The sequence below is a fragment of the Chroicocephalus ridibundus genome, chromosome 5, assembly GCF_963924245.1.
Source record: "Chroicocephalus ridibundus chromosome 5, bChrRid1.1, whole genome shotgun sequence".
Taxonomy (NCBI): Eukaryota; Metazoa; Chordata; class Aves; order Charadriiformes; family Laridae; genus Chroicocephalus; species Chroicocephalus ridibundus.
In genome coordinates this window covers 59,069,903-59,095,499 of record NC_086288.1, presented here as the reverse complement: position 1 = coordinate 59,095,499, position 25,597 = coordinate 59,069,903, and the positions used below count along the sequence as shown (strand labels likewise).

The 25,597-nt window shown below is 39.8% G+C and overlaps 1 protein-coding gene across 9 annotated transcripts in view; it reads left to right on the top strand.

Annotated features, from left to right (window-relative positions):
- LDB2 (LIM domain binding 2) overlaps positions 1 to 25,597 on the top strand; it is a 375,747-nt gene that overhangs the window by 301,440 nt on the left and 48,710 nt on the right. For all 9 annotated transcript variants that reach the window (XM_063336653.1, XM_063336652.1, XM_063336650.1 and 6 more), the window contains 2 exons: positions 19,328 to 19,500; positions 24,599 to 24,721. In XM_063336653.1, coding sequence (XP_063192723.1) covers positions 19,328 to 19,500; positions 24,599 to 24,721 — 296 coding nt within the window. The remainder of the gene's footprint in view (positions 1 to 19,327; positions 19,501 to 24,598; positions 24,722 to 25,597) is intronic.

The window sequence follows — 25,597 nt, the reverse complement described above, 5'->3', positions numbered from 1 at the left end:
GGCACATGTCTTTTTCCCTATGTGCCCTATGACTATATGACTAATAAAATGCCTATTTTTATTGTGTGTGGTCCAGCTTCAGAATAATAATCATCCTTGAAGATTAAATTAATGAAAAATCAATTTAGCAATCAAATATTTCAGCCATAGTGGGTGGCTGAGTTAAGAAAGTATTATAAGCAGAATATAATTTGTTCAGCCGTATAGGCAGTTGTTGAATTTCTTATTCCACCATCAATTACTGCAAAATGGTTAGCTGAAATTACAATTAAATAATGGTTGCAGACCACACTGGTAGAGCACAGTCACATGTGGAAACAGCTGTAGTTATTGTAAAAGTGACCATCCATGCTCTTTGCTACTGCCCTTCCTCTGGAGGTGACTGACCTCAGAGGGGGCTTTTGTCACGTGCTGCCTTCCCAAGTCAGCTTCAGCCGCCACCAAGCCCTCGTTTGGAGTTGGAGTCTTCATGAGGGCTGTCGTGGTGTCTTTCCGTGGGCTTGTGACTCCCAGCAGGACGACGGCAAGCAGCTACAGCTGGTCATGTCTTGCATTGCTCCCGCTCTGCCTACCGCGTGGCTCTGCCTGTGAGCACGGGCCTTTGCTCACATGAAGAAGTCGTCCTTAACCCCTTTCATGGTGATACATTTATAACAACATGCTTTGGGCCTGTATGCAAAGAGGGATAAGCTTTACCTGAATAATACCTGTTTACCCACTACTAGTGTGACCACTCTTGAAATGTTGCTGCTATAAATATTTCAGTAATATTTACTGTCCTACAGTTACACTTCTATCAAACTGTGTGTAGATTAGGAACTAGGCTGTAAGAGCAGTATTTTCGGTGAAAATATTTGCAGTAAGTTTTCTGTTTCAATCCTCCACATTTTCAGTACCTATCTATATGAGTGAAAATAATTAATTGCTTCTTGAAGAAAAAATTGCCCCCAGTTTACCGTGCACCATAGGACATTATAGAAGACATGGGAGAGGCTTTGAAATATGCTCTCAAGATTTTCAAGGGAAAATGATGATAAATTAAGGAAGGCTTTGGGGCTCACCATGAGTTTGTGATTCCGTTTCAGGGCTCAGCTTCTCACAGAAAAGCAGTGACATAATAATGCCAAGTCTTTCCTTTTTATTCATGGAACAAGAGTTTTTTAGTACTTGCCATCTCTCTCACAGAGCATTATATGCTTCCTTATGTATTCAGGGGGAAAGGTTGTTCTCTGCAAACTTATCTGTTGCAATATTTCCAGCTATCCTGTTTTAAAGCATTCACTAGTAGGTATACATATGAAATACACCATGAAAAAATGCCAAAAAAAAAAACCCATGAAAACTTACTTTGTGTCTTGAAAAGAGGATGCGGGTTCAGACACTGCACCAACTACTGTGTCTTTTTAGCAATTTTACATGTAGGCGTTTGCTATTAGGTGTTTGCTATTGTTAAAAGTGACAGCTACATCCCCCTCTTTAGGCAAGCCTTTTAAAAATAAGTGTGATTTACATATGGTTTGCATATTTTAATTCATAATTTGCATATGTTAATTGACAGTGCATTGCAGCGACAAATGGTATTGCATGTAGTCAGCCTAAATTGTAAGGAGTTACAGGAAAGTTTGTCTGCTTCTGTATCTCAGCAAAGACTGCTCTTGACTCTCCCCAGTGATGCTGAAGGGGGGTTCTGTATTGCACATTCAAAAGCATAAGTAAATAAACACAATGGTCTGTTTCCTATTTTCAAAATATATTTTGCAACTCTGAAAGGGAATCATACCTTGCTGTCAATGTCTTTCATGACAGTAACTTTGTGCCCGATCATATAGAGATTTGCTCTTAAAGTGAGCCTACATTTCTAAACTTTTTCAGGTAACGAGGATCTTAACTTTACCAGCAATATCATGCATGAAGTAAATGTCTCTTGTAACCATGTTGAGGAGTCAGGAAGTAGAACTGTGGTGTAGACTGAACCAGATGAACACGCCAGTTTGTAGCATGGACTGTCGTCCTGTGGAAAACAGCAATGCTGCAACATGAGATTAATTTCTGCAGAACGCCAGGGTGTTTTCCAAGAACAAGCAAGATCAGTGGGATACTCAAAAATATGTCTTGGAGGAAATATCCAAGTTTTTGCTCAAAAAGGTGTTAGATAGGAAAGGACACAGTAGGGAATAACTCCATTGATGATATTTAGGTTGCTGAATATTGCAACAGTTGACCCATTCTGGAATAATCTTATAAAGGGAGCCCACTGGGATCCTTCTGCTCTGTAGCAGACACACTGGCATCAGTTTATATATTTTCTAGGCCATTACGTTTCAAATCATATTACTACAGTCAGAAAAAGTAGTGAAAAAGACAAAAAGAAAAACCGTGTGATTTTCCATTACAGTGACACCAATGTGGTATCACTTATATGGATCATCCATCTTGCAGCAGTGTATTCTTGTGGTTAGCAGATACGCAAGTGGCTGATGACTCTTTCCTTCAACATATCTGATGTTGCCAGCAGTACAGTTTTTATTCGATGTTTCAGCAAGACTTCTGCTTAGTATCACACTTAATAAAAACAATGTAGCAATTCCTGGTAAATCTAGGAGAATGATTCGTAGGTGGATAGGTAGTTGGAAGAATCCCCCCTAATTGTCATCTCACTGTGCCCATTAAGATACATCCATTGGCAGTCACCCTCTTGGGACTAGTTTGCAAACTTGGCAGGGAGCACTGCTACATTTGCCTAAGATAGGTCAACCCAAGGTATCGCAGTCAGTATAGTGAGGATGGTATATGGGAAGGAATTGATTATTCCACATCAGTTGTCTAGTTATGTAAAGGTTTTGTATTTCAAATATATCGCTATAGAATATACCAAAATAATCTTCATTTCTGGAATCACTGGGAAGACAAGACACTCAGGACATAGATATCGTCTTTTTTTTTTTTTTTTTTTTTTTTTAACACTGGAGTGTAAACATAGAAGTTTCTCTGAAAAAATGTAAAAAATTTTCTTGGTTTCTGATCTCATTTGGGTTAAAATTTACTCCTTATAAAGTAAACACCACTTTTTCTTGACACTGTTAAGAATGTCATTCCTCAAGTGTAACTTGTAGCTCTGCTGCAGTAAACAAAAATGTTGTTTTGTTAGTACTACCATTTGCTCTTAAATCTTCTCACAGTTGCATGAAAACCTGTGTTCTAAAATTCACCCATTCCCATCATCTTTCTTGAGATTCTGCAGTTACGGGTGCATTTATCACTACTCAGAACATAGGGAGCACTGATAACTTAACAAACAAGTGGCAAACAGAAATTCTTCAATGGAAAGTCTTTGGGTGATCTTCTTGTGAGTGACTTCCACACAAGTACCCCTTTGAAGGACATCAAATGGAGCAGACGGCTTTCGGCATGGTAGAGTAAAATGTGAATGGGATGACTTACAAGTGATGAAGCTCGTGGGAAAAAAGCAGGTGGAAATAACAGAGGAGGAGCAAAAGTTCAGCTCCCCTACACTGCATCCCCACGCAGAGCAAAGGCTTCCTGTGAAGTTGCCTCTTTTGGGGGTGTAGCCTGCAATCTGCCACGGAAGTGGCGGATTTTTAGGAGAGATAAAAGGTGAGAAATGTCACTCAGAGCCACTGCTTGTGACTACGCTGCACACCACCTCATGGGAATAGCTCTGGGAAATCAAACCCATGCTGCTTTGCTGGCACGATGTGCATATGGTTAGAAGCTTCTGTTCCACACCAGTAGAATATTGCGTGAGTGTGTAGGCAGAGAGGACTAGCCTGAAGAAATCCAGAATCACTTTGCTACATGTTTATTGCTCCTGGAGTGGGCTCATTATGTAGACACAAAGAACATACTGTAAGAGAGGGTCGATATTTTCTTGTTTCAGAAGTATAGGTCCCTATATGCTGATACAAATTTCATCCGCATGAACAGGTGAGACTCACCCCATGAATCGTTTCTGCAGTTATGTGACATGCACTTTGTTATATTGTGCAGTCAGTGTGGGCACTTACTGACTATGAAGCCCAGGGGAGAAGAGCCTTTAGCATCACATTGGTTGCTGTGAGTTTTCTTCTATGTTAACTTGCATATATTCAAATATTTAATGAGTTATTTATGAGTTCTAAGCCATATCTCAGACCATCAGTTATTTCACTCTTTTCCAATGGCAAGCAAAATAGCCATCCCTTTTGAAGAACCACTTGCCTCTGAGGTTCTTGCAAAGGTAGGAAACAACAAGAATTTCAGGCTCAAAAGCCTTCGAGAATAAATTCCCTCATATGATTTTTAGCACTTCCTAACTCTAACCAGATGTAAGGTATGCAAGAATAACCTTTTAATTTATATTTCTAGCTGTGCTGATTCTAGGAACAGGAGGATAGGAGAGATGCGGATAAAGCACTGTATAAAATACAAGAGTGCTGATCCAAAAATTTTTAAATGTCATGTTCAGTCCAAGGTTTGTGCAGAGGTCTGGGAACAGCTCTTACTTGTCTAAATTGCTTTCCTTATGCCTCACTGTGGGTGATTTTTCCGCCTTTTATTTTTTTTTTTTTTTTTTTTGTAGCAAAATGACATTTTAGTTTTGAATTAATCCACAACTTTGCTGAAAAAATTATATACAGAATTCAGTTTGTATTAGCGAGTAGTTGCAGAGCAAAGCCTGTGTTTTCCGAGGTTTTCAAGTTGCGCATGGGGTGCTTTATTGACATGATCCAGACACATAGGGAAGAGAAAGAGTGCAGCTACCTGTCCTGCATCAGGGTACAGCACTCCTCCTCTGCCCTTACCTCTTAGGTGACTAACTTCACAAAAATGAAGATAATTTTTTTCGATTCTTCTTATCATTATGCAAGCAATATTCCTTCTGTTTAAGTAGAGATCAATGAAGGACCAGGATTTGTCCTTGAATAACGTCTGAAGTACGATCAGGATTAACAGGGGGAAAAATAATTTGAAAATATTCATGTATGACTGTAGTGAAGGAAGACTGGCTTTAGGCAGAGATATTTTTCTATGGTTATGGTGAAAAAAATAACTTTGTAGGAGTGTTGCTTTCTGTTACACTTCTGTGTAATGGATGCCCACAACATAACGATTTTGGTCTGACATTTTATGCATTTTATTCCAGGACCTTTTTTAGTTGTCATATAACAAAATCACAAATTGGTTCCTACCAAGCTTACTTTTATATTGTGTTAGGCTTTGTAAACAAATAACTCAGCTAACTATTCACTGCAGTAATTGGCACAAAAATTTGTTTCCAAACAAATTTTGTTTCCCGACTTGAGTTTGCAATGCTGCTGTTGAAAAAAATATTCTCGGTTGTGAAATATGTACAAATTATTTGAAATCCATGGGGATATTTCAAATGTGTATGTATACAGCTCCATATTTGCATGGTTGTGTTGCCAGGTGGAGTATCGGTTTTTTTCATTCAGAGTCCTGTTTGATGATAACAAATGTGAAAGATACCAAATTGAATTGGTTTTCCCACATTAGGTGATTTCTGTACGTTTTTCAAATTTGGTAGATTTTGAAAAATATCTTTAATTTGTCAAAGAAGTATTTTGAATTAGATAGTCATATGCATGGTAAGATACCATAACACTGAATTATTGATCTGGATCATTCTTCCTGACGTCAACAGGGACCCTTATTGGCAGCATTGCAGAGTAACCCTATCAACACTGCTGAAAGAAAAATGTTATTCCTAAACCTTTAGAGAACTTCCCACCTTGAATTTCTTCAGTTTTGTAAGAAAATATGTTGCAGGAGAAAATTTTTTTTCTGTATCCAGTCTGGGACCATAAAGTTTGTATATATTTTTCTGTAATTAAATTAAGAATTTTGAGGTTGATACTTGGAGCATGGAGTTCCCTGCAATCTCATTTTACTTGGATGTTAATAGCTGTTAGTAGCCATGACTTCCATGTGTAATTGAATGCAACCATCACCTTTGTAGCTTTCCACTTGTTTGTGTTTGGAAGCAGGTATGATGGACCAGGGCAAGGATCACATCACACTTGTCTTTTTTTTTTTACCTTTATTTTTTTTTTTTTTTTAGGTTTCTGGTTTGGCTGTTGCCAAGCAGAGCTGTTGGTCTGGGTGGGCATTTGGGTTGATCCTGTGTGGTGGTTGTTATGTTTTATGTTCAGGGCGTCCCTGAAGTTGTCCTGGCAGTGGCAGTTCAGCATTGTCACGGGAATTGCATCTTACCTGTAGTGGTTCCAGAAATCACAGTGAGTCATTGTAGCAAAAATGTATCAAGAAGATGATATAATGACTCTCTGTGAAATGTGGAAAAAATGTATCATACACCTTAAAGGACAGAAAACATAGCAAGGGGCTATTTCAACTTCAGCACAGATTTGTTACAGCATTTACTACTGATGTTAACTTTTTCGAGGTAAGAGCATTCTGCGTTACTTGCTGCATAAAATTTTATTAAAAGCTACATATAACGTGTGTTCTGACTGAAGCTTATAAGCCTGTTACATCGCTTGCCCTTTTCTGAAAGTGGCTGTTTATTATTTGATGTTATTTTGTCAGACATCTGATTTGTATAGCTGAACACAGGGCACTTGCCTCCATTTTAGGGGTAATAAACAAGCTGCACTTTTAAAACCAACAAAACGTTTTAAAATGGTAGAATATTTTCCTAATTATTTTGTCTAGTGTGTTGAATGCCTTTTTACTTTCTCTGCAGTTAGCTTCCATGAGCTTGAAAGAGAAAGAGAGTGGGAAACCAAGCTTTGCTGCAGAAAAAAAGAAATCAAAGCCAACCACCAACGGCTTTTTGAAAAAGAGTGTTCTGGTTGTTATAAAACATGTATATAACCGACAACTGATATTATCCACTGGTGAGATATTGTTCATACGTCTTCAGCATAAAATTACCAGAAAAATCGTGCTGGTTATCAATCCACATGTGCTCAATGCAGTTTGAGGATTTTGAGAATGCTGTGTGTATCTTTTATCATATCACCGTAACCCCTCACCTCCCACCAGTTCTCCAGACACACTCCCCACTATGTTATGTCCCCTTTGATGCACATATCAACACACTTCACCTCTGATATTTTTCACCTGAATGTGGACTCTGGTGTGATACTTGACTGACAGCGCTTGAGCACGAAGTCCTGTGTTCAGGGAAGACACTATCTTTCTCCTTCACATCGCCTGCCCATGGGCTTTAGTCTTGCCATGAAAAGAAGTCTTCCGGTGTTGAGAAGGTCAGCTATGCCTATATGAGCCTGTTCTGACCACATGGTGAGCTGAGCAGATGTTGTGTGGTCATTTTCATCTGGCTCGGAGCCCAAGCAAATATACCCCGCCTCTTCACAGGGTTTACTTGCTCACATGTGACGCCATGCTATGCAAACATGTAGCTTTTGGGTTACTTGGAGCGTTAGCAGAGCAAGTTGGTGTCTGCCTACAATATGTTTTATAGACACATTCATGGCTATGTTTACACTGTACTTACCACAGCGAAGGTCTAGCTTTAACTAACTTAAACTAGCTGCTGTAAGTACTGTTAGTAGCTTTCTCTCAACAGAAGAGAGCTTGTGGAGAGCTGCAGAGAGCATCCAAGGAAGATAAGTTCTGCCTGAGCTGAGCCCTGTGAGGTCCTGGCAGCCTGTTCTTGTCCTCAGGCTTCTCATGAGGAACGGTGTCCTCAGGCTTCTCATCAGGCATTGTGGTGGTGGTGTGAGGCGCTGTTCTGGCAGATACAAACTGGGCTGAAACCAAAAATAGGATTTATCAGAGTTGCAGCTAATGAAAGGTGTATGTTGCTGCTGATTTTGCCCGGATGTACATCAGGAGCTTAAGAAGTAAAAAAGCTATCCAGTACACATGGTACTCTGTCTCAGTCACTCACAGCTTCTCTTTCAATGTTTCTAAGGGTGAAAGGGACCTATGCATTATTCAGATCAGTGCTTTGTCAGTTGTTTATTCTTCCCTCATATAGACTGTAAATGTTTAATAGTATTTCTAGAATACATGTACATTTGTTTTTGTTTGGTTTTTTTTTTTTTTATTGTCTCAACTTCCCATCTCAACATGGTGCAGAGGAGAAAGTGGAGATCAGAAACGGGTAGAATTATATTTGTAGACATCTATCTTCAGAACAACTTTGTGCTAACAAATATAGCACAACAGGTCTTCCTAAACACTTTCGTAACAATAGCGTGAATATTTATATAATCTGGGTGGAGGAAGATCCCCAGCATAATTGCCAAATTCTTTGCAGGTGGTAATTGGTGTGCTTAGTTTTTGTGGAACTGTTTGAATTCAGATCAACGAGAGATTAATTGAGTCATTTGCTGTGAAATGTTGGTCAGTTAACCCACCATCAGAACGCACATGCCACAAAAAGGCAAACACCCATTTTCTGCAGCATCTAAGCTTTGATTTTGAGCTCTCTGTCTAGGTTCTGCCCCAGACCAGCTTGGGTACCTGCATAAAAGAATTGTGTCAGTATGTGAGGGTATGGCCAATGTCACTTTATCTTAATGTCATTTTGCTTGTGCTTTTACATAATTTTTTGTTTCATGCTGTGTTTAGTATTCTGTTAGGTCAGATGAAGTCAGGGGTCAGGGGTGAGCTTGATTTAATACAACTGGATGGTTTGCCTGTTTTTTGTCTGTTCCTTTTGGTGTCCTGTCATTTGAATTTTATGTTTTTGCCTTTATTTCTTGAGACGACTTTTCTGGGTATCATTTTCTGTGCTGTGTTGGTCCTTTATGCTGGTACAGATTGCATTTGTTCATCTGAAATGCCTGTCCTGCACAATTTCCATCATTTTTACGGTCTTACATTTTGTCATTTTCTGCTTGAGTTTGGTTGTGGTTTGTTATGTTTTGACAGTGTTTTGTCATACCGCTGTGAATAACCTCTCTGGCTTGCCTTTAAAACTTTCTTCTTTGCAGTTGTTGAACAAAGTTAACTGAAATACTATTTCTTCAAACAGAATGATTAGCACAGACAGAAGTGTGAGTGGCTGTATACTGCAACCAGGCAAGCCATTTGTTCTGGCTTTATTCGCATTCAGAGTGCAGATTTTTTATGCAAATATAAATATTCTCTTTGCTAAAATAATCGTGTATAGATCTTTGCTAGGGAGTGATGGTTTTGATTTATAAGGTGTGGAAGTTTTACAGTTAAAACTGGAGCTTCCTCATCTAAGGTATGTCTGTGGAAAAGAATATGGGTAACCCCCTCAAGCCCTTCTTCCCTCTAGCCTAAAAAATCAGCTTAGACCATAGGCTTCCTCAGAAATGTGCCTGCCATGAGAAAGTCTGAATTTTCAGTGTGGAGTAAGGATCTGGCCTGCTCTATACTACTAGCATCCTAATTCAGTTGTTTAAGCAACAAACTGTACGAGCTCTGAGTTTTCATGTTATGATCGGTTAGCAGACTCTCTGAGTTCTTAGAATGTTGTCACTGGATACAGAGGGAAAATTTAAAGCTTGAAGCTGGTACAAAACCGCGCAGGGACGGTGCTTTGCTATTTGTGGTTGAATTTGAGGTGCTGGTTATGGGACCTACAGGAAAGGAGCTGAGAGTTCAGGTTGACTGTGATCCAGCAATCTGCCACTGCAGCAAAGGAGCCAACAGTCTCCTGGGCTGCATTAGGAAGAGTTTGAGGGAGGTGATCCTTCCCTCAGCGCTGCTGAGACATATTTGGAGTAGGATATTCAGTTTGGGCTCATCATTTAGAAGAAAGACATGGTTGTACTGCGTCAAGTCCAGAGAAGAGCCATGAATATGACTAAGGGCTTGGAGGATCTACTGTATAAGGAGAGGCTGAGACCGCTGAGACTGTGCAGCCTGGAGAAGGGGCATCTTATCAATTTGTGTAAATATGTGATGGGGACAGAGTAAAGAAGACGGAGCCAGACTCTTCTTAGTGTTGCCCAGTGAAATGCAAGAGGCACTGGGCACAAAGTGAAACACAGACAATTCCATTTAAAGTTCCATAAGAAAAAGCATTTTCCTCGAAGGATGGTCAAACACTGGCACAAATTATCCAGAGGGATTGTGAAAGCTCCATCCTTGGAGCTTTTCAAAACCTGACCGGACACAGACCTAGGCAACCCACTGCAGGTGACTCTGCTCTGAGTGGGGGGGTTGTACCCCCAGAGGTGCCCTCGATGCCCAGCTGCCATCCTTTGACATGGGTTTTGGACTCTGCTGCTTCCTCTCCCATATTCCCTGCTCCACAATGTCTTAGCCTAAGGCTGAAATAGTCTAGATCTGAAGACTCAGAATTTTGTGGTGAGCAATTCTTTAATGACTGATAGAGTGTTGACAGTATAATAAGGAAAAGGTTGGGAGGGAAATTTATTGTAATAGGTAGGCTGGCTGAGCCTTACTGAAAAACTATGCTGTTGCACTTTAGCTTTGTACTGAGACACATAGAGCTGTTTTCTGACAACACAGTTGTTTTCTGACCATTTTTACCAAAATGAATTATAGTAAAATATTGTCTGTCTTCAGAGAGATGATGGATTTAGGACTGAGTTGCAGATTAGGCGTCTATGAGAATAAGGGTCATAAGGTGTGGGGAGTTAAGCTGAGGTCTCATTGTCATGAAGTTTCTATTACTTGTTCTTGACTCAAGTGTGTTTCAGAGGATTGAAATGCTAGTTACAGGCTTTCTAGAAATGGAAATACACTGTCAACTGAATCACAATTGTACAGGCAAATCCTCACCAGGGTAAATTGTTGTTAGAAAATACTTATTGGAGAAAAGGCAGAGTTAAACCCACCATGCTAATTATATTATGCAGGATAGAAGAAACTGGAGAGGGAAACCTAACATTTACAATTTTATAAGCTTTAGTATTTTGGGCTATAATTTTAACTGTAGGGAATATTATCCCCATCCCTGGAAGTGTTCAAGGCCCGGCTGGATGGGACTTTGAGCAACCAGGTCTAATGGGAGATGTCCCTGCCCAGGGCAGGGGGGTTGGAACTAGATGATCTTTAAGGTCCCTTCCAACCCAAACCATTCTATGATTCTATGATTCTTGACATAAAATAAATAAGATATTGCAGATACCATGGAAGTATCATGAATCAAAACAAAAACCTCCCAAAACCTTGGGTTCTGGATGTGGAAAGTATTCAAGTCACTCAGTCACGCTGCTGAATCCATGTTGCTCATCCCACTTTGCAGTTTTGTTACAAAATTGAGAAAAAAGACAAAATGGTTAGAAACCTTAGATTTCCCCAATTTCCATGAAGTGCTTAGTAGATCATTAAAGATAAAAACAGAACTGTAAGGGCACGGGAAGAATGTGTATACGGCTAATTTTACTCCTCCAAAAGCTGTGCCTTATTAGCAATATGGAGGTAGTACTTCCACTGTCTTCCAAATTTCATGGAGTTTAAAATCTACAGTGTTTGTAGATTATACAGGTGTTTTCTGAATGTTTAAATATGATGTAGTATATTACTAGTATACTATTATTTATAGTATACTAGTATATTATAGTTTATTATTATTGTTACTAACTTTGTAATAGGTTTTAAATAATACATTTAATTTTAATTAATATTTAATTTGTATAAATAACTAGAAATTTCCAATAAGTGGAAATTAATCATACATTATGATTTTTATTCTATATGCAGTCTAAATGATAGAACCCCAAACTTACCCACTAGATAGGGAGAAAAAAAGGACAGGCCTGCGTGTGCCAGATTCTGCTTTGGATACATGTGGGTGGTTTAATCAACATGGCCCACACATCTCTGAGAGAGAATATTAGACTGTCTTTTTACTGCTTTTCATGCCATATAATAAATCTAACAGTAGCTTTTCCTGGGAATTGACAGATTCATGCTGTTTGGGTTTGAATCCACACACCAGATAAGGTGTTCTAAAGGTGGAAGGGCATTCCCGTGAGCAGCCTGCCTTGCAGCTCTTCCAGAGAGCAGGTCATAGTACTGAAAACTGGAGCTTTACTGCTGTCCAGAGCTGCTTCAAGGAGGAATCCCTCCCTCCACATCCCAGCCAGATGGACTGTGTCTGGGATGAAACACACCTGATGTGTTATTTCACTGAAAGAAATTCGGGCAAATAGAACTATAGGCAGAATAATGCCAATGACATCACTATGGAACTCCAGGCAGTTTTGCTTTGTGGGTATGAATTTGTTTATTTCAATTATAAAAACATATGTAAATGAACATACCAAGCTCTGGCCCACACGGATGTCCATTAGCCATGACAATTTACAATTAACAGAAAGCTCAGGCTTTCTTCTGCGGTGCTCAGGAAAGCTCATTGCAGTCAATGGGAAGTCTTCTCCTGGCTTCCCTAGCCCTTACATCTTGCTGAGGGAGAGCTGGTTGTAGCATCTCCAGTTAATTATTGAGATCCAGCTGTGATAATCTATCAAGCGAGAGACTGTGATGGTCTAACTAGCGCTTTACGGGACAGCTCAACATTTTCTGTTAGGAGCCAAGAAACCTCAACTAGTGGAGTTCCTCAAGCCAATCTATAGGATGTTGATGAGACACTCAGCTGCAGGCTGCAGCAGAGCTTTCAGACAGAGCTCCTTTAAGATATAGGCACAGGGTGGGTTTTTTTCTTTCTGTTGCTGATTCTGTGGAACTTTTAAAGGCTTTTTATATTTTATGTTTTTATATTCGTGTCTGTTTTATTACTTATTTTATATCCTAGCTTTAATTGAAGACATAGGACTTGACAGGATTCAGAGCTGCAAAAAACAGCCTGGAAGCAATAAAACCAATATTTTTATTTCACTGATTAACACTTCCATTGTTTCACTTCTATACCAACTTGGCAGTTATCTTAGATGGTGTATATGTATATGCTAAATTCAAGTCTCTGCCCCTGAGAGCTTCTGCTTTAACAGCAATACATGAGCAGTTCAGTGAGCAAGGGGAGGTTTGCTATCGAGCCCTGCTTCTGCAAAGAGGCCGTGAACCTTCATTCTGTAGAGAAGGCATTGAGATTTTGACAGCCTATCTTTGGGACACAAAGCGAGGAAGTGTTCTTCTATTCCTAGCCCACAAATAATACCAGTTTCCTGTGAACTAGAAAAACATGTTTACTTTCTATTTTATTCAAATCTTCCCTGGGAAAAAAAAACGCCAAACAACGCTAACAGTACCATCACCACCACATGGTGTTTGATGGTACCACAGTTACATTACAAACTATTTTTTTAACTGGCTTCCTGCTCATAGCTAGTCTGAGGCTCACAAAACCCCTGAACTGCACAAATTATCGCTATTCCCACCTGGAGATCATTGGACTTTTTGGCTCAATTTGTGACGGCAAAATAATTTTAGACTTAAACATATTCCCGAGAGAATAAAGTATTTTACACTCAGGCAAACATATTTTAAAGGGAAAATAAATGAAAGGACAGCATGAAAATAATGATTGCTAGGATCTGGATGGCAGTGTGGCAGCCTTATCATTCTTGTTGCATGCTCAGGCCAAAAAGCAGGAGTGTGACCTAAGAGCCTCCCTCCCTGAGAGGCAGGCCTTGGACCATTTAAAATGTCAGATGGTTTCATTCTTTTCTTTAGAATTCCCCAGGAATGATACTTAAGAAATTATATATAACTGTTACTGACCTATACTGACCTATAAAGCTTTTTGCCTCTGTTGATAGATTGAATTAATTGATTTCTGGAACGCTCATATTTGGGGGAGTGTCACAAATCTACCTGTCTTCAGTTCTAAAATTGTATCTAGGTCTCTGATTCACGAAAAAGGTACACAAAATCACATGTAGCCAAGCTGTTACACCACTGAATAGGCTAAAAGTATGTCATTCCAGTGGATGACAGTATTCTATTTTGTGCAAAATAGTCACTTCAGGTATGCCTTTCTTACAGACATTTTCATATCAATAACTATTACCTGTTGCTAAATCCAGCTGATCTTTGTCAGTTTGCTTTGCTATCTGGGGATTTGCTAGCACAAATGAAGCAAACGTTAAGGGGCAGTGCCTGCTTCTCATGGGAAATACTACATCCTCAGATACTCAGCTAAGGATGAAGGATGCTGCCCAGGACATAATGATAATTTAAACTAGCATTCCAGTGATCTGGAGTTTATGTCTGAACACTGAGGGGCAGGTGAATTTTCCTTCTAGTATATTAACAGTGTAGGGTGTCACATTTCACCCTATAAAAAGGTCTTTTCTGGGTAATGTGACTGTAAGAGCCTGTTAGTATTTGTATAGATGCAGGTACGAATCTACGTCTGCTTTCCTAAGCCTGAGTATTGAGCTCAGAACCCCAGCATCCGCAGTCATGGCTATTCCAATGTATTCTTGCAGGCAGATGATTTGGCATTTCTTGTTAATATTCTTCATAAGTCCCATTAAACGGCCTTTTTTCTACTAATTTATAATTTTGCCAAACTTGACTCAATAAAGCTGAAATTGTTTTTGCTTTTAGCTGGTTCTTTTTTATTTAAGACAAAAAAGGATTTCTTCTTTCTTTGTCTGTGTTACAAAAGTCTTGCAACTTTGTTTTTTAAATGCCCAGGAATCTGTATGCTCTGGAGTAGGGTCGCTTGCCTTTGCAGCAGAGGTTTCCCCTTTGTCCTCTTTGTGGAAACCTGACTGAATTAGGCAAATTTATAAATCTTTGGGGGAAAAGCCTGCCCATTCTCAAGTACTCAGTGCAGGCTTTACAAGAGTTTGCAACTAAAATTTTCAAGGACTCACTTTCCCAGGAAGATAGTAAGGCTCCTCGTAGGAGCCCAATGGTGCTATCTGTGTGCCAACTGCAAAGAGTAACCAGACATGTTGCAGCTCAGGACTATATGAACTGGTGGACATATCCACTGCAAAGCCTGTGGGGAAGGCTCAGCCAGTGCTGTATGCAAGAGCAGGAGGCCCTTCCTTCTCCTGCACTCCTGGCGGATGCAGGCCCTTCCTTCTCCTGCACTCCTGGAGGATGCAGGCCCTTCCTTCTCCTGCACTCCTGGAGGATGCACCCGGGATCCAAGTGGCCCTGCAAAGGAAGTAACTTGACCTGAATGTAGAGGAAAGAAGAGGGAAGAGGAGGAAAGAAAAGAGAAGGGAATAAATCAGGGCAAAATGCAGAGAGGGGAGAGAAATAGTAACCGGGAGGTGAAAGGAGAGGATGGAGGATGATTAAGTAAGGGAGAGTTGGAAGTCAGTGAGAAAAACACAGGGAACAGTGAGATGTTTGGCTGAGTGGGGGGCACAGAGAGAAGAGGTCCTCTTGCCTGGTCCCTGGCTGGATGAGAAGCTGAAGGAAGGAAAGAAGGATGGGATTCGTTTGGAGAAAGAATCTGCTGTTAGGAGGAGGCAGAGTGGAGAAAAGGGCAGAGAGAGAATCTTGGGGGCAAAGAAACCACAAAATCAAGATCCAGAAGGGGGTTAGACTGCTGAGGCAGGGAGCCTGGGACAAGCATCTGGGGCAGCCTGGTTGGGTAGGAAGAGCACCAAGAAAGTGAGTGTGAAGCTGGTGTTTTGGCAAGGGTGGAGGAGAATAGGAAGACTGAGACTAGGTAACCGGGCATGCTTAAGTAAGGAGAATGAGGAAATTGTGTGGATTTGGGAAGGGTTAATGAGCCTCCCTGAGCAAGAGAAAAAAGGGCAGCATGTGAGGAGGGGGAGAGAAAACAGGGAAATACTGGGAACTGAACAGTGAACTTGCAAGATAACTGATGCAAAGCTACCAACTATAAGGTGAGAAAATGGAAGATTGGTCCATGGGGGTAGGTGAGCAAAGAGATTGGAGAAAGAATAAAGAGCAACAGTTGTATAGGAGACAGGACTGCAAGGAGGTCCAGTTGCTCCACAAGGATGCAGGAAGAAAGCCTCGTGGTAGCTGGGCAATGATTCCCCTGAGAAGCTGGGAAGAAAATCTGCCTGGCAGCCCAACTCCAGAGCAGGGGTGCTTTCAGGGTGCTGTCAGGGCCCTGACACCAGGAAAGGAAATTGCAAGACTCAAACTGACTGTTTGCTGCTGCAAACATGCACTCGCGGATCTCCTGTGGCAAAGATCTGTGCACTGGCTCTGAGGGTGTCCATCTGATGCTACTTCAGGGAAGTGTGGTGTGGGAGGGAGGAGCACTACAAAACCATGCGCAGAGATGCATTCTTAAAATTTATTCTGTGGACTAAAAGTCAAGCTCTAAACCATGAAGGAATTCCAGTGCCAGTAGCGTGTAAGGCTTCGTTCAGCCCTGTTGGTGTGATATTACACCATATATTATTTAGACTATATTTGCCGTTGTTGTCTGTGACTGCCTCTGGGGAACCGCAAACCCAAGACCAAGCTAGTGTACAGCTTGCCTGTGCTCTGCAAGGTGTGAGTTCACAGTTCTGGTGCAAGGATGGCTAAACTACAGCCTGAAGTGGCCATGGGTATCAAGTTGTCCCACAATCCTGCCTTTGCGTTACTTGGAGTCCTCCTAGGAAGTAGCCTTCATCTGACTCTGGCAGAAGATGCGTGGTGTTGCTAAAATCCTGTTGAGCTGTATAGTGGCAGACACAGGTGGAGTGTGTGCATCCACACCTGAGCGTGTCCATCTACTGCAAGAAGGGAAGGAAATGCACCTTTGCCACATTCATATTCCTGTGCCCAGGAAAGGATTGTACGCATGCATGCAGCAGAGCTGAGGGTGCCCACACATACGTGTTTGACTGTTTATATACACAATCACATGTTGGAGGAGAAAAAATCGGGGAAAAGTCCTTTGCACTTAAAATGCACAACATTTGTGGTGATCCCTAGACTTTATAAGAGCTGTTCCAGAGCCTTTTGTTGTTCTTGGAAATACTGTCTGCTGCACAAATAAGCTTTGTTACCCCTGTAGAGAGTTTCATGTTTATCCTAGAAATGAAATGATCATTTTAAGCCATTGAGTGCTTCAGGAAGAGAACCAAAACCTTGAAACCCCTCCAGTCTTCTGTGGCAAGGCAACATAGTGACCCCGGGACATGTCTGCTTGTTAATACAAGTTTCCATGAATGTTTCTTCTGGAGGTGAATATTAGCTATAATAGTTTATGCTGGACATTTGCATTAGCTGTTTTCAAATTTACAGGCAGACAGGGTCTGCATCTGTCATTGAAAATCAGGTTCCATGGGGCATATCCTTGTGGGCACCTCTATTCCTGTTCATCCTTTTGGTTCCTCACTTTGTTGTTCACAGTAGCATATCCCTGTGGCAAACACAGATAATGCTTACTAGGAAAAGTAATAAGAATAAGGTATTTAATGTATTTCTAGCCTTCTTCAATGTGTTGTAGCTGTGCAAAAAGCAACACCATATGACCACGCTACTTTGGGAACAGTCTATAAACTGCAGTTAAAATAGTTTCAAGGTATTTATGCAGTGCATAAGTCACGTGAACAGAGGTTTATCACAATCAGTAGGAATGCTGGATTTTCATATTACACATTCGCTGCTTAGGATGATTAGCAGGAAATTTAATTTGCACTAATTAGCCTTAGGGGAGCAAGAAATTAACTTGATGGGTAAATTTCACGTTTTACTATATACCATACCAACATGGAAATATTTGAGTTAAAGCCTGAGTTGAGTCCTATGCTGATACACTGGACTTCAGTTTTTCTAAATTAAATTAAAAGACTGTAGAAAATTAATATATGCATGATGAGTGGGTAGGGGTTTTTAGGAGCTAGAGTTGTAGAATAGTCATTCAATGTATTCATTGAATTGTCAGCCACTTCCAGAGAGTGTGGTATATTTTTGTACATTAAGTTACATTAATATCTAATATTATAGCAAAAGTTTTAACAAGTCCTAATTTTCCATATTTGTATATTTTCATTATATAATGTGCATTATGACTCCACATGCAATATTCCACATTTTAATGCACAGAGCAGAAACAGTTTTCACAGAACTACTGTGAAAACGCCATGCTTTTTAATTTACAACACCCACTTGCAAATACATTTTTAGGGTCAGGAGCTTTTGTTTGTGTGCTGGCAAAATTCCTATGAAAATAATTTTTTTAGAAATTACTCTCAAAAGTAAACAGCAAATGGGGGAGGCATGACTCACCGCATAGTCCTAATAGACATATAAGAATTAGGAACTAATAAGCTCTAATCTTGCCTGTTGATGGGGACGTTTCTATCTCGTTCTTCCAAAACAAAGCTTAAATCGCTTAGTATTTCCCTCTGTAAAATGGAAGCAATTTTTATGTACCCACCACTCAGAATTACTGGGGATTGATTAATGCATGCAAAGCAATGAGTCACTCGGTATGAAGTCTCAGTCTATTATAAACTGAAGTGTTCTGTCATACCAGGCTTGTGGTTGCATCCAAATTTATCTGTAAAAAAGGAGATGGAAAACATCACTTGCATACGAGATAATTGCCTTTGATGTCAGTGCTTCTGCTAGTTTGCGCATCTGAAATATACCCAGAAGCTCACTATAACTATTACGTATTTGGAATTAGACCTTGTAGTACTCACCTGAAAGTGCTATTGAAGTGAGACATCTGACTTCAGTGAGAGTTTTGGCTGAGTAAGTATTGCAGAATTGGGTACCTCGAGTCCATAGTTTGAGGTTTAAATCGTGCCTATAAGCTAGTTCAGATGTCTGCTCAGACTTTCTAGCCTACGGCATAAATACTTCTGGTCTAAAGAGAGATCTCGGATAGACCTGTGGTTAGTCACATATTGTGTAATGTGTATCGTATTGCATTCTTAGGTCCTTCTTCAATCCCCAGGACTCTGATTTCTCAGCAGTAGCCCTCCTATTCAATCACGAATGCGTGCGCATGTGTGTGTGTGTGTGTGATGTGTGGGTGAGTATATATAAATATACATGTGCCCACACACAGACAAACTTATACGTGTACACAACCCCCCTATATAAATGTGCTTTGCCAATTTGGGTGTACGGGTATATTTCTGTAAATGCTCACCACTTGTATTTATACATTTATGAGTAATATCCAAATTTCAGTCATAATTGACACCATGTGGCTTTCTGTATAATAATTGCTTCGGGACAAAAACCCTTGCAGATGGTTTCAAGGGTGACTCCAACTCACCATCAATGCAAAAAGATTAAAGAATATGAGCCCACTCCCTCTGAATGGAGTAAGCCATTTTCATTGATTTCAATGGGAGCAGGCGCAACTTCATTCCTACAGCAGACAGAGAACACGTATTATGGTCGTGAAATGAAAGTTTGATTTCATTGCACTTAAAATTATTCATGTTCTGTTAGCAAATAGTTTGAGACTTTATAACCTAGAGCATTTGCTGAATTCTGCTTTGTATTTTCCTCACAGCAATTGGAAGGACCCTCATTCCTCGTTATTTTAGCACTGTCTTTGAAGGAGGTGTAACAGACCTGTATTACATTCTCAAGCACTCAAAAGAGTCATACCACAACTCATCCATCACAGTGGACTGTGATCAATGCACCATGGTCACTCAGCATGGAAAACCCATGTTTACCAAGGTAACAGGGAAGACTCAATAAAGCATGTTGTTGGTTTGCTTTTTTTGTTGGGTTTTGGTGGTTTTTTCCCTTTCTTTTTCAGTGTGTATAAGGGTGAAAAATACTTGCTGTTGCATTTTTCTGGTAGACTGAGATTATTTCTAATATTGAAAACCCTTGAAGCCATTTAATTACTATTTTCTATATTCACTACGTGACTGGAAAATTCTGTGGGCATCCCCTGCAATTCTCCCAGAAAGATTGCAAGAGAAGCACATAATGCCAGGTTGCCAGAACAATCAGCTGTACGTGAATTAAATTCAACCTGCCCATCTCCTTTTCTCTGGGCTTGATTTTAAAGCAACAATGAGATTTCACATTGCTGGTACCTACCATTTGGGATGGTATGCTTTGCATTTGATACTTACCCAGTCCAAGGACGATAAATCTCTAGGAAAATAGTGATTTAATACAGTAGGATGCTGGTCGAAAGGGCAGGAAGGAGTCAATTGATTTAAACATGCTCTGGATCAGACAGTTAGTGAATATTCAATATTTGTAATTGATAGTGAATTATCTTCATGCATTGGCCACTTCTAGTCCTGTAATTAAGCTGAGTGCCATACATTCATAAAAACAGTGTGAAAAAGGTGGAAAATACAAATTAAAACAAAAATTCTCTTATATTAAAAAAAGCGGTAAACTGATTTTCAAAATGGAAATGTACCTTTTTGTAAATTAACAGGAAATGATGATTTTCCATCTTGTACCTGTTCATCTGTATGAATTTTAACCTTTGCATGGAGAAAAGCACAAAAGGAGAAGGAGCAGCAGGAGGAGATAACTTGTCCGTGTTGCCCTTGGCTTGCAGGACTGTGGAGGTTTTAGAGTCAAAAAAGGCATCAGCAGTTGACAGCATCATGACCAGGCCCACATGGCTTATGCTGTGTTATCATGTATGTGAGGCCCATCCGTTCGTACTCTCTTCCCTGACATCTTCATGGCTCTTGGAGTGGGGCTCAAAGAAGAGGGAGAGGAAGCTGCTGGTGTGTGGAGCGCTGGTGAGCTAGGAGGTGTGCATTTAATGGTGTCCTTGTTCCAGCTCTCCCGCTCCAGCCCCCTGTGACTTACACAGGCACAACCAGAGAGAGAGAGAGATCCAAAGAGACCAGATATTCCTAGGAAGCACCTCTTTGCCACAACGAGTTGTACATGCTGGCAATGTGCAGAGGATGCAACGAGGGTATACAGTAGCTGTTTCTTTGCATAGCTTCTTAAAGTGATTTCTGTCATTTCCCTTTGTATTCACTTTAAAGCAATAGCAAATAAAAGGGTGGGTTTTTTGAATCAGTAAACAAAACACGCTTTTCTTGATTCAATTAGTTTCTTTTATTTATCATAACAGCACATTACAGTATTGTTAGTTTGGAAAGGAGACCAGTATCCGGCAAGTCAAAGATAGACTAGCAGCAGGGAGCGGGCTGGGGGCACACCTCGTGTGAGGGGGGCCACAGTCATCTCCCGTGGCACCATCCTGCTGCGGGCAGTGAGACCCTCCATGTGCACCGCAGCCCTGTTGCGGATTCCTATATAAACCTCTGTATCCCGGTAGAAAAGTTCAGGTGGGGATGTGATTTGGATGCTAGCAGAAAAATTAGGGGGTTTAATGGCTGTACGTTTACTGTGTTAGTAAGAGCAAATTTGAAATAAAACACAGTAGTTGGTGGAATAAAGGAGAAAAGAATATATTAATCTCTCAGAAATAAGGTAGAGCCGAATGTTGTCTCAGCTGTGTGTCTGCAACTTCTAGCAGAGGTACTGAGGGCACAGGTCTTGTACCCAAAGGTAAACTAACTCTCACAGCATCGGTGGTGGAACAAAGCAGACCTCCAATAATAAGCAGCAGTCCAATGGACTGTGTAGCTCCTTAGATCATGTCTGAATTTGACCCTGTGAAGGTACCACAAAGGGTTTTTTTAATGCAAAAATACAAACTATATTTGTTAATAGCTGTTTCAGTTTCACAACTTGTGAGCTACAAATTCAGTAACTTGTAATATAATGGGCTGAAACAGTTTTCATCACGTATTGAATCAGGAATCCACAGCTACATTTTATTCATTTCGACATTTTCCTAGTTAGAGCAACTCACTGCATACTGCAGTATTGGACGAATATATAAAATGGCATTTCAAATTTTTTTTTCAAACGGATATGGCTAGAACATGCCTAACAGTACCAATATGAATGGTCCAGCTTGTCTTTAGAGGGCAAGAGGTCCTTGTAAAGTGTCACTCACTTTAAAATTGTTTTATCAAGGTATAAATAAATGCTATAAAGAATTTAATACAGTTCAATGGCATGAATTGAATGTGGTAAAAGGAGAGACTGAAGCCCTAACTACCGTGTTTGTTTACCTGGCAAATGCTTCATTTTTTTCTCCAGGTAAAGGAAAGCTTCAGGAGTCCTCCTAAGTCTTTGTTTTCACCGTGTTTACTGACACTCCAACTTTCGATGTAGGCAAACTGTTTTTCTGCAGTTAGCGATGTTTATTTGTTTTTCCCAATAGACTGGCAGAGGCGAGCTTTTCCTTCACCACTAGAGCAGTGAGCACCCCATGGTCAAACCATTCTCTTCCTGTGCCCAACAGTGGGACCATTGGCTGGATTTTATAGGTGAAGCCCTTGAAACTCAGTGATTTTAATTCTTACTAACAATCTCAGGCATTTCCCAGATCTCTATAAGCTTTAGGTTTCTTTTCAAGCACAGGGTCAGGTGTGAGAAATGGTCACTAATAGGAGGGGGAGAGTTTTTAAAGATGCCCCGTGTCAGGAGAGCGAGGCTCTGAGCCATAAGGCACAGGACCCAAGTTGATTTTCATAGATGTGAGCAGTTGAAATTCCTACAATTAATAAGTGCAATGAAGGGGTTAAAAAGCTATTGGTTAGTTTGAGAAATGTTCTTTTTTAGTTTTTTCCTGGCCTAGTCTAGAGCAACCACGTGACATACTGAATGCCTGCCAGCCTCTTTCTTGTTGATCCTCCGGAGACCATCTGTGCTGGGGGCATTGATTAGAGTGTGTCTGCTGGGATTACATCTTTTCTGTTGCCATGCCAACTAATCAGCTGATTTTGGTTACCACAGAAACAAAATGTCAGAGCTCACAGTACGGTAACATGAATTCGGCACAACAGAAAATGTTTTCTTAATTGGAGACCCTTTTGATTTTTTGGATTCTATGTAAAAGGCAGCTTTAAAAAAATAAAATTAAAAAAGAGACCCATTTAAAATAAGAACTGCGTCAATTTTATTGATTAAAAGCAATGCGTAAAATTCTGCTCTACATAAGGAAATTAAATTCCTTTATAAGATGTATAAATTTTTACCACTGTGATATGAGGTATGTGTTTCAGTTTTTCTATTAAAATTTCTTAATACCAGTGCAGAAAATTAATCTGTTAAGAGCTGTGGGGTTTTGAGCTTAACAGAAGAACCATTTGAGAAACCACAGGTATTATTATAAAAAAATACTTTAAACTGGTTACTGGTCAGTAATCGGGATCTTTGGCTTCAACACAGTAATATTAATATAAAATGTTTTTCTTCTTGTATGAATCCTTATATGTGCACATGTGTACTCTTGTGTATTTTCTTATCATAGTGCAACAGATAAGAAAATAAAAATCAGGGTCAAATGACAAAATAAGTCATATTAAAAATATGAAAGCATCACTAAGGTATGTTGAGAAGGGCAGATGAGAACCTGTTGTGAGATTCTCTCTCATAGGTCTACAGTAATTTTTCTACATATTATGCCTGTTAAAATTACCTACATGTTTTTGCAGAAACAACCAGGAGGAAAAGCTATGATTATGTTAAGTGAACTGTTAACCAGAAAAGCCATACATCGCCCAAGTGGGAACCAGCCAAGTCTGAGTTGGGGCTCGTAAAAAGGCTCAACAGACTCGACTGAATCTAGGATGGCTAGTTGTTCAATCAAATATTAGTTGTATTAAAATTAAAGTTGCAGGAACTTTTTCTTTCGAAAGCCATTACACCCTGTTTCCACCGTATCTGCGTACCCTGCACATGCAAGTTTACTTTGAATAGGATTTGTAAGTCTAAATATCCAATTTAAAGAAAAAAATTAACAACAGAGGGAGTTAATTTTCAGATCATGCATCATTTACAGAACTGCAGTCAGGATACCATGCTGGGCATGTATTTTGCACCTTAAAGACCACCACAGCCACAGCACTTTTCCGACATAAAGTTGTGGACAGTTGTTTAAAAGTCCCCAGTAATTTGTTTTACATTTAATTTCCAGGTGTTACCCACTTGCTGCATTTATTTTTCCCATGTTTTCTCTCCTTTCTCAGACAAGACCCCTCACAAAGCTGCATGAGCCACTTTCTGTGGAAGCAGCTCCGTTGTCCATGACTGCAACCTCTTCTTGCTCCCCTGGCTCTCAAACCTGCCGTGGCAATGCAGCTCATACAGCCCAATGGCAGACACCCCGTCTGGCTTTCCTTGGAAGGGTGGGGTTAATAAAAATAGATAAGAAATGACAAATGAAAATGGAATAAAAGCCTGGAAAAGACAAGAAGGAAAAAAATAGGAAAAAAAATCAGGTTTGGCCACAGACATTCAGGGCTCTGTTTACTCCAGTTGGACATCAAAGGAAGGTTTATAAGCCAAGCTATTGTAAGGAAAGGGCAACATAAAACAGGTTGGGAATGACTGGTTCAGCAACTTGACATCAAGTGTGTGCAGTTGCACCATAGCCACCTGCACTGCGAGGTTCACTCATTAATTAGCAGTAGCGAACTGCAAGGGAAAGAGAATTGATGCAATAAATAAGATTTAACACACACAATATTCTATCTTTGTAAAATGCTATAAAATCTATAGTATTATAAGTTACTGTCTCTGTGGTAAAGCCTATGAAGTCATTTTCCCACCTTTGTTTTTCTCCCCAAGAGAAAGAAAAACAATTAATCTAGCAGAGGTGAACAATAGAATACCGCTCTGATATTTTTGAATGTTGTTTAATCGATGATACAATACCATTGAAAATAAAATTCCTGGGAATTTATTTCATGCATTTTATGTATTCTAGGTATGCACAGAAGGACGTCTTATCTTGGAGTTTACTTTTGACGATCTTATGAGAATAAAAACATGGCACTTTACTATTAGACAGTACAGAGAATTAGTCCCACGCAGCATTCTAGCCATGCATGTAAGTAATCCTTTTTTCACTTGACCTAATGCAAAGAGATGAGATTAGGTTTATGAAGAACTACAGCAAATTTCACACCCAAGGCAATTAACTATAAATATTTTGTTTTGCCTGAAACTACATCCATTTACAAGTTCTTTCATCACTCCCTTGTTTCTCAGTGCTCTATTGTTGCCACTGTTGCTATGTTTTCGTTTTGTTTTAGCACATAGTTTTCCTTTTAATCCCATTTGGTGGTCTGTATGATTTGGGCCCATAATCTGTTTTTATTGATATGAACTACACAAAACTCAGTGAATTTTCATCATTGTAGGTACAAATTATATTTAGTCTTTAAATTAAGAAAACTGTTACCCTTGTATGAGACAGAGAATAAGCAATTACTATATATTTACTTAGAAAACTTTAGAATTTTAATACGGATTTTTTTTCACATTTCGAGACTTTTTTTTTTTTTAATCGCATGAAAACACATGATGGAATATTAAATTATTAAATATTCTACAAGGTGAAGCTGAACTACTATAAAGTAAATTACTGGGGAGAAACAAAGGACAGAGTCTCATTGCCACTTTCAGTTTTGCACTGTAGAATCGTTCGGATTAGCAGTGCTCCATATACAAAATTAATTGCAGGACTATGGTTTTATAGAGGGTAAGAACACAGGCCCAAATACGTGCCCATATTTTGGATCAAGTTACTTAGAAATCCATAGATAAAGAGATATTCTTAGTGAGGAATTTTAAATAACTTAAGCAGCCTGGCCTTTTTGTAAAATGCTGTTACAGGCCTGAAGAAAATACCTTTGAAAATCTGCCCCACCAATTCCATCTCAGAGTTTTTTAGAGGGCTGATCTTCTGAACTCTTCAACAGTA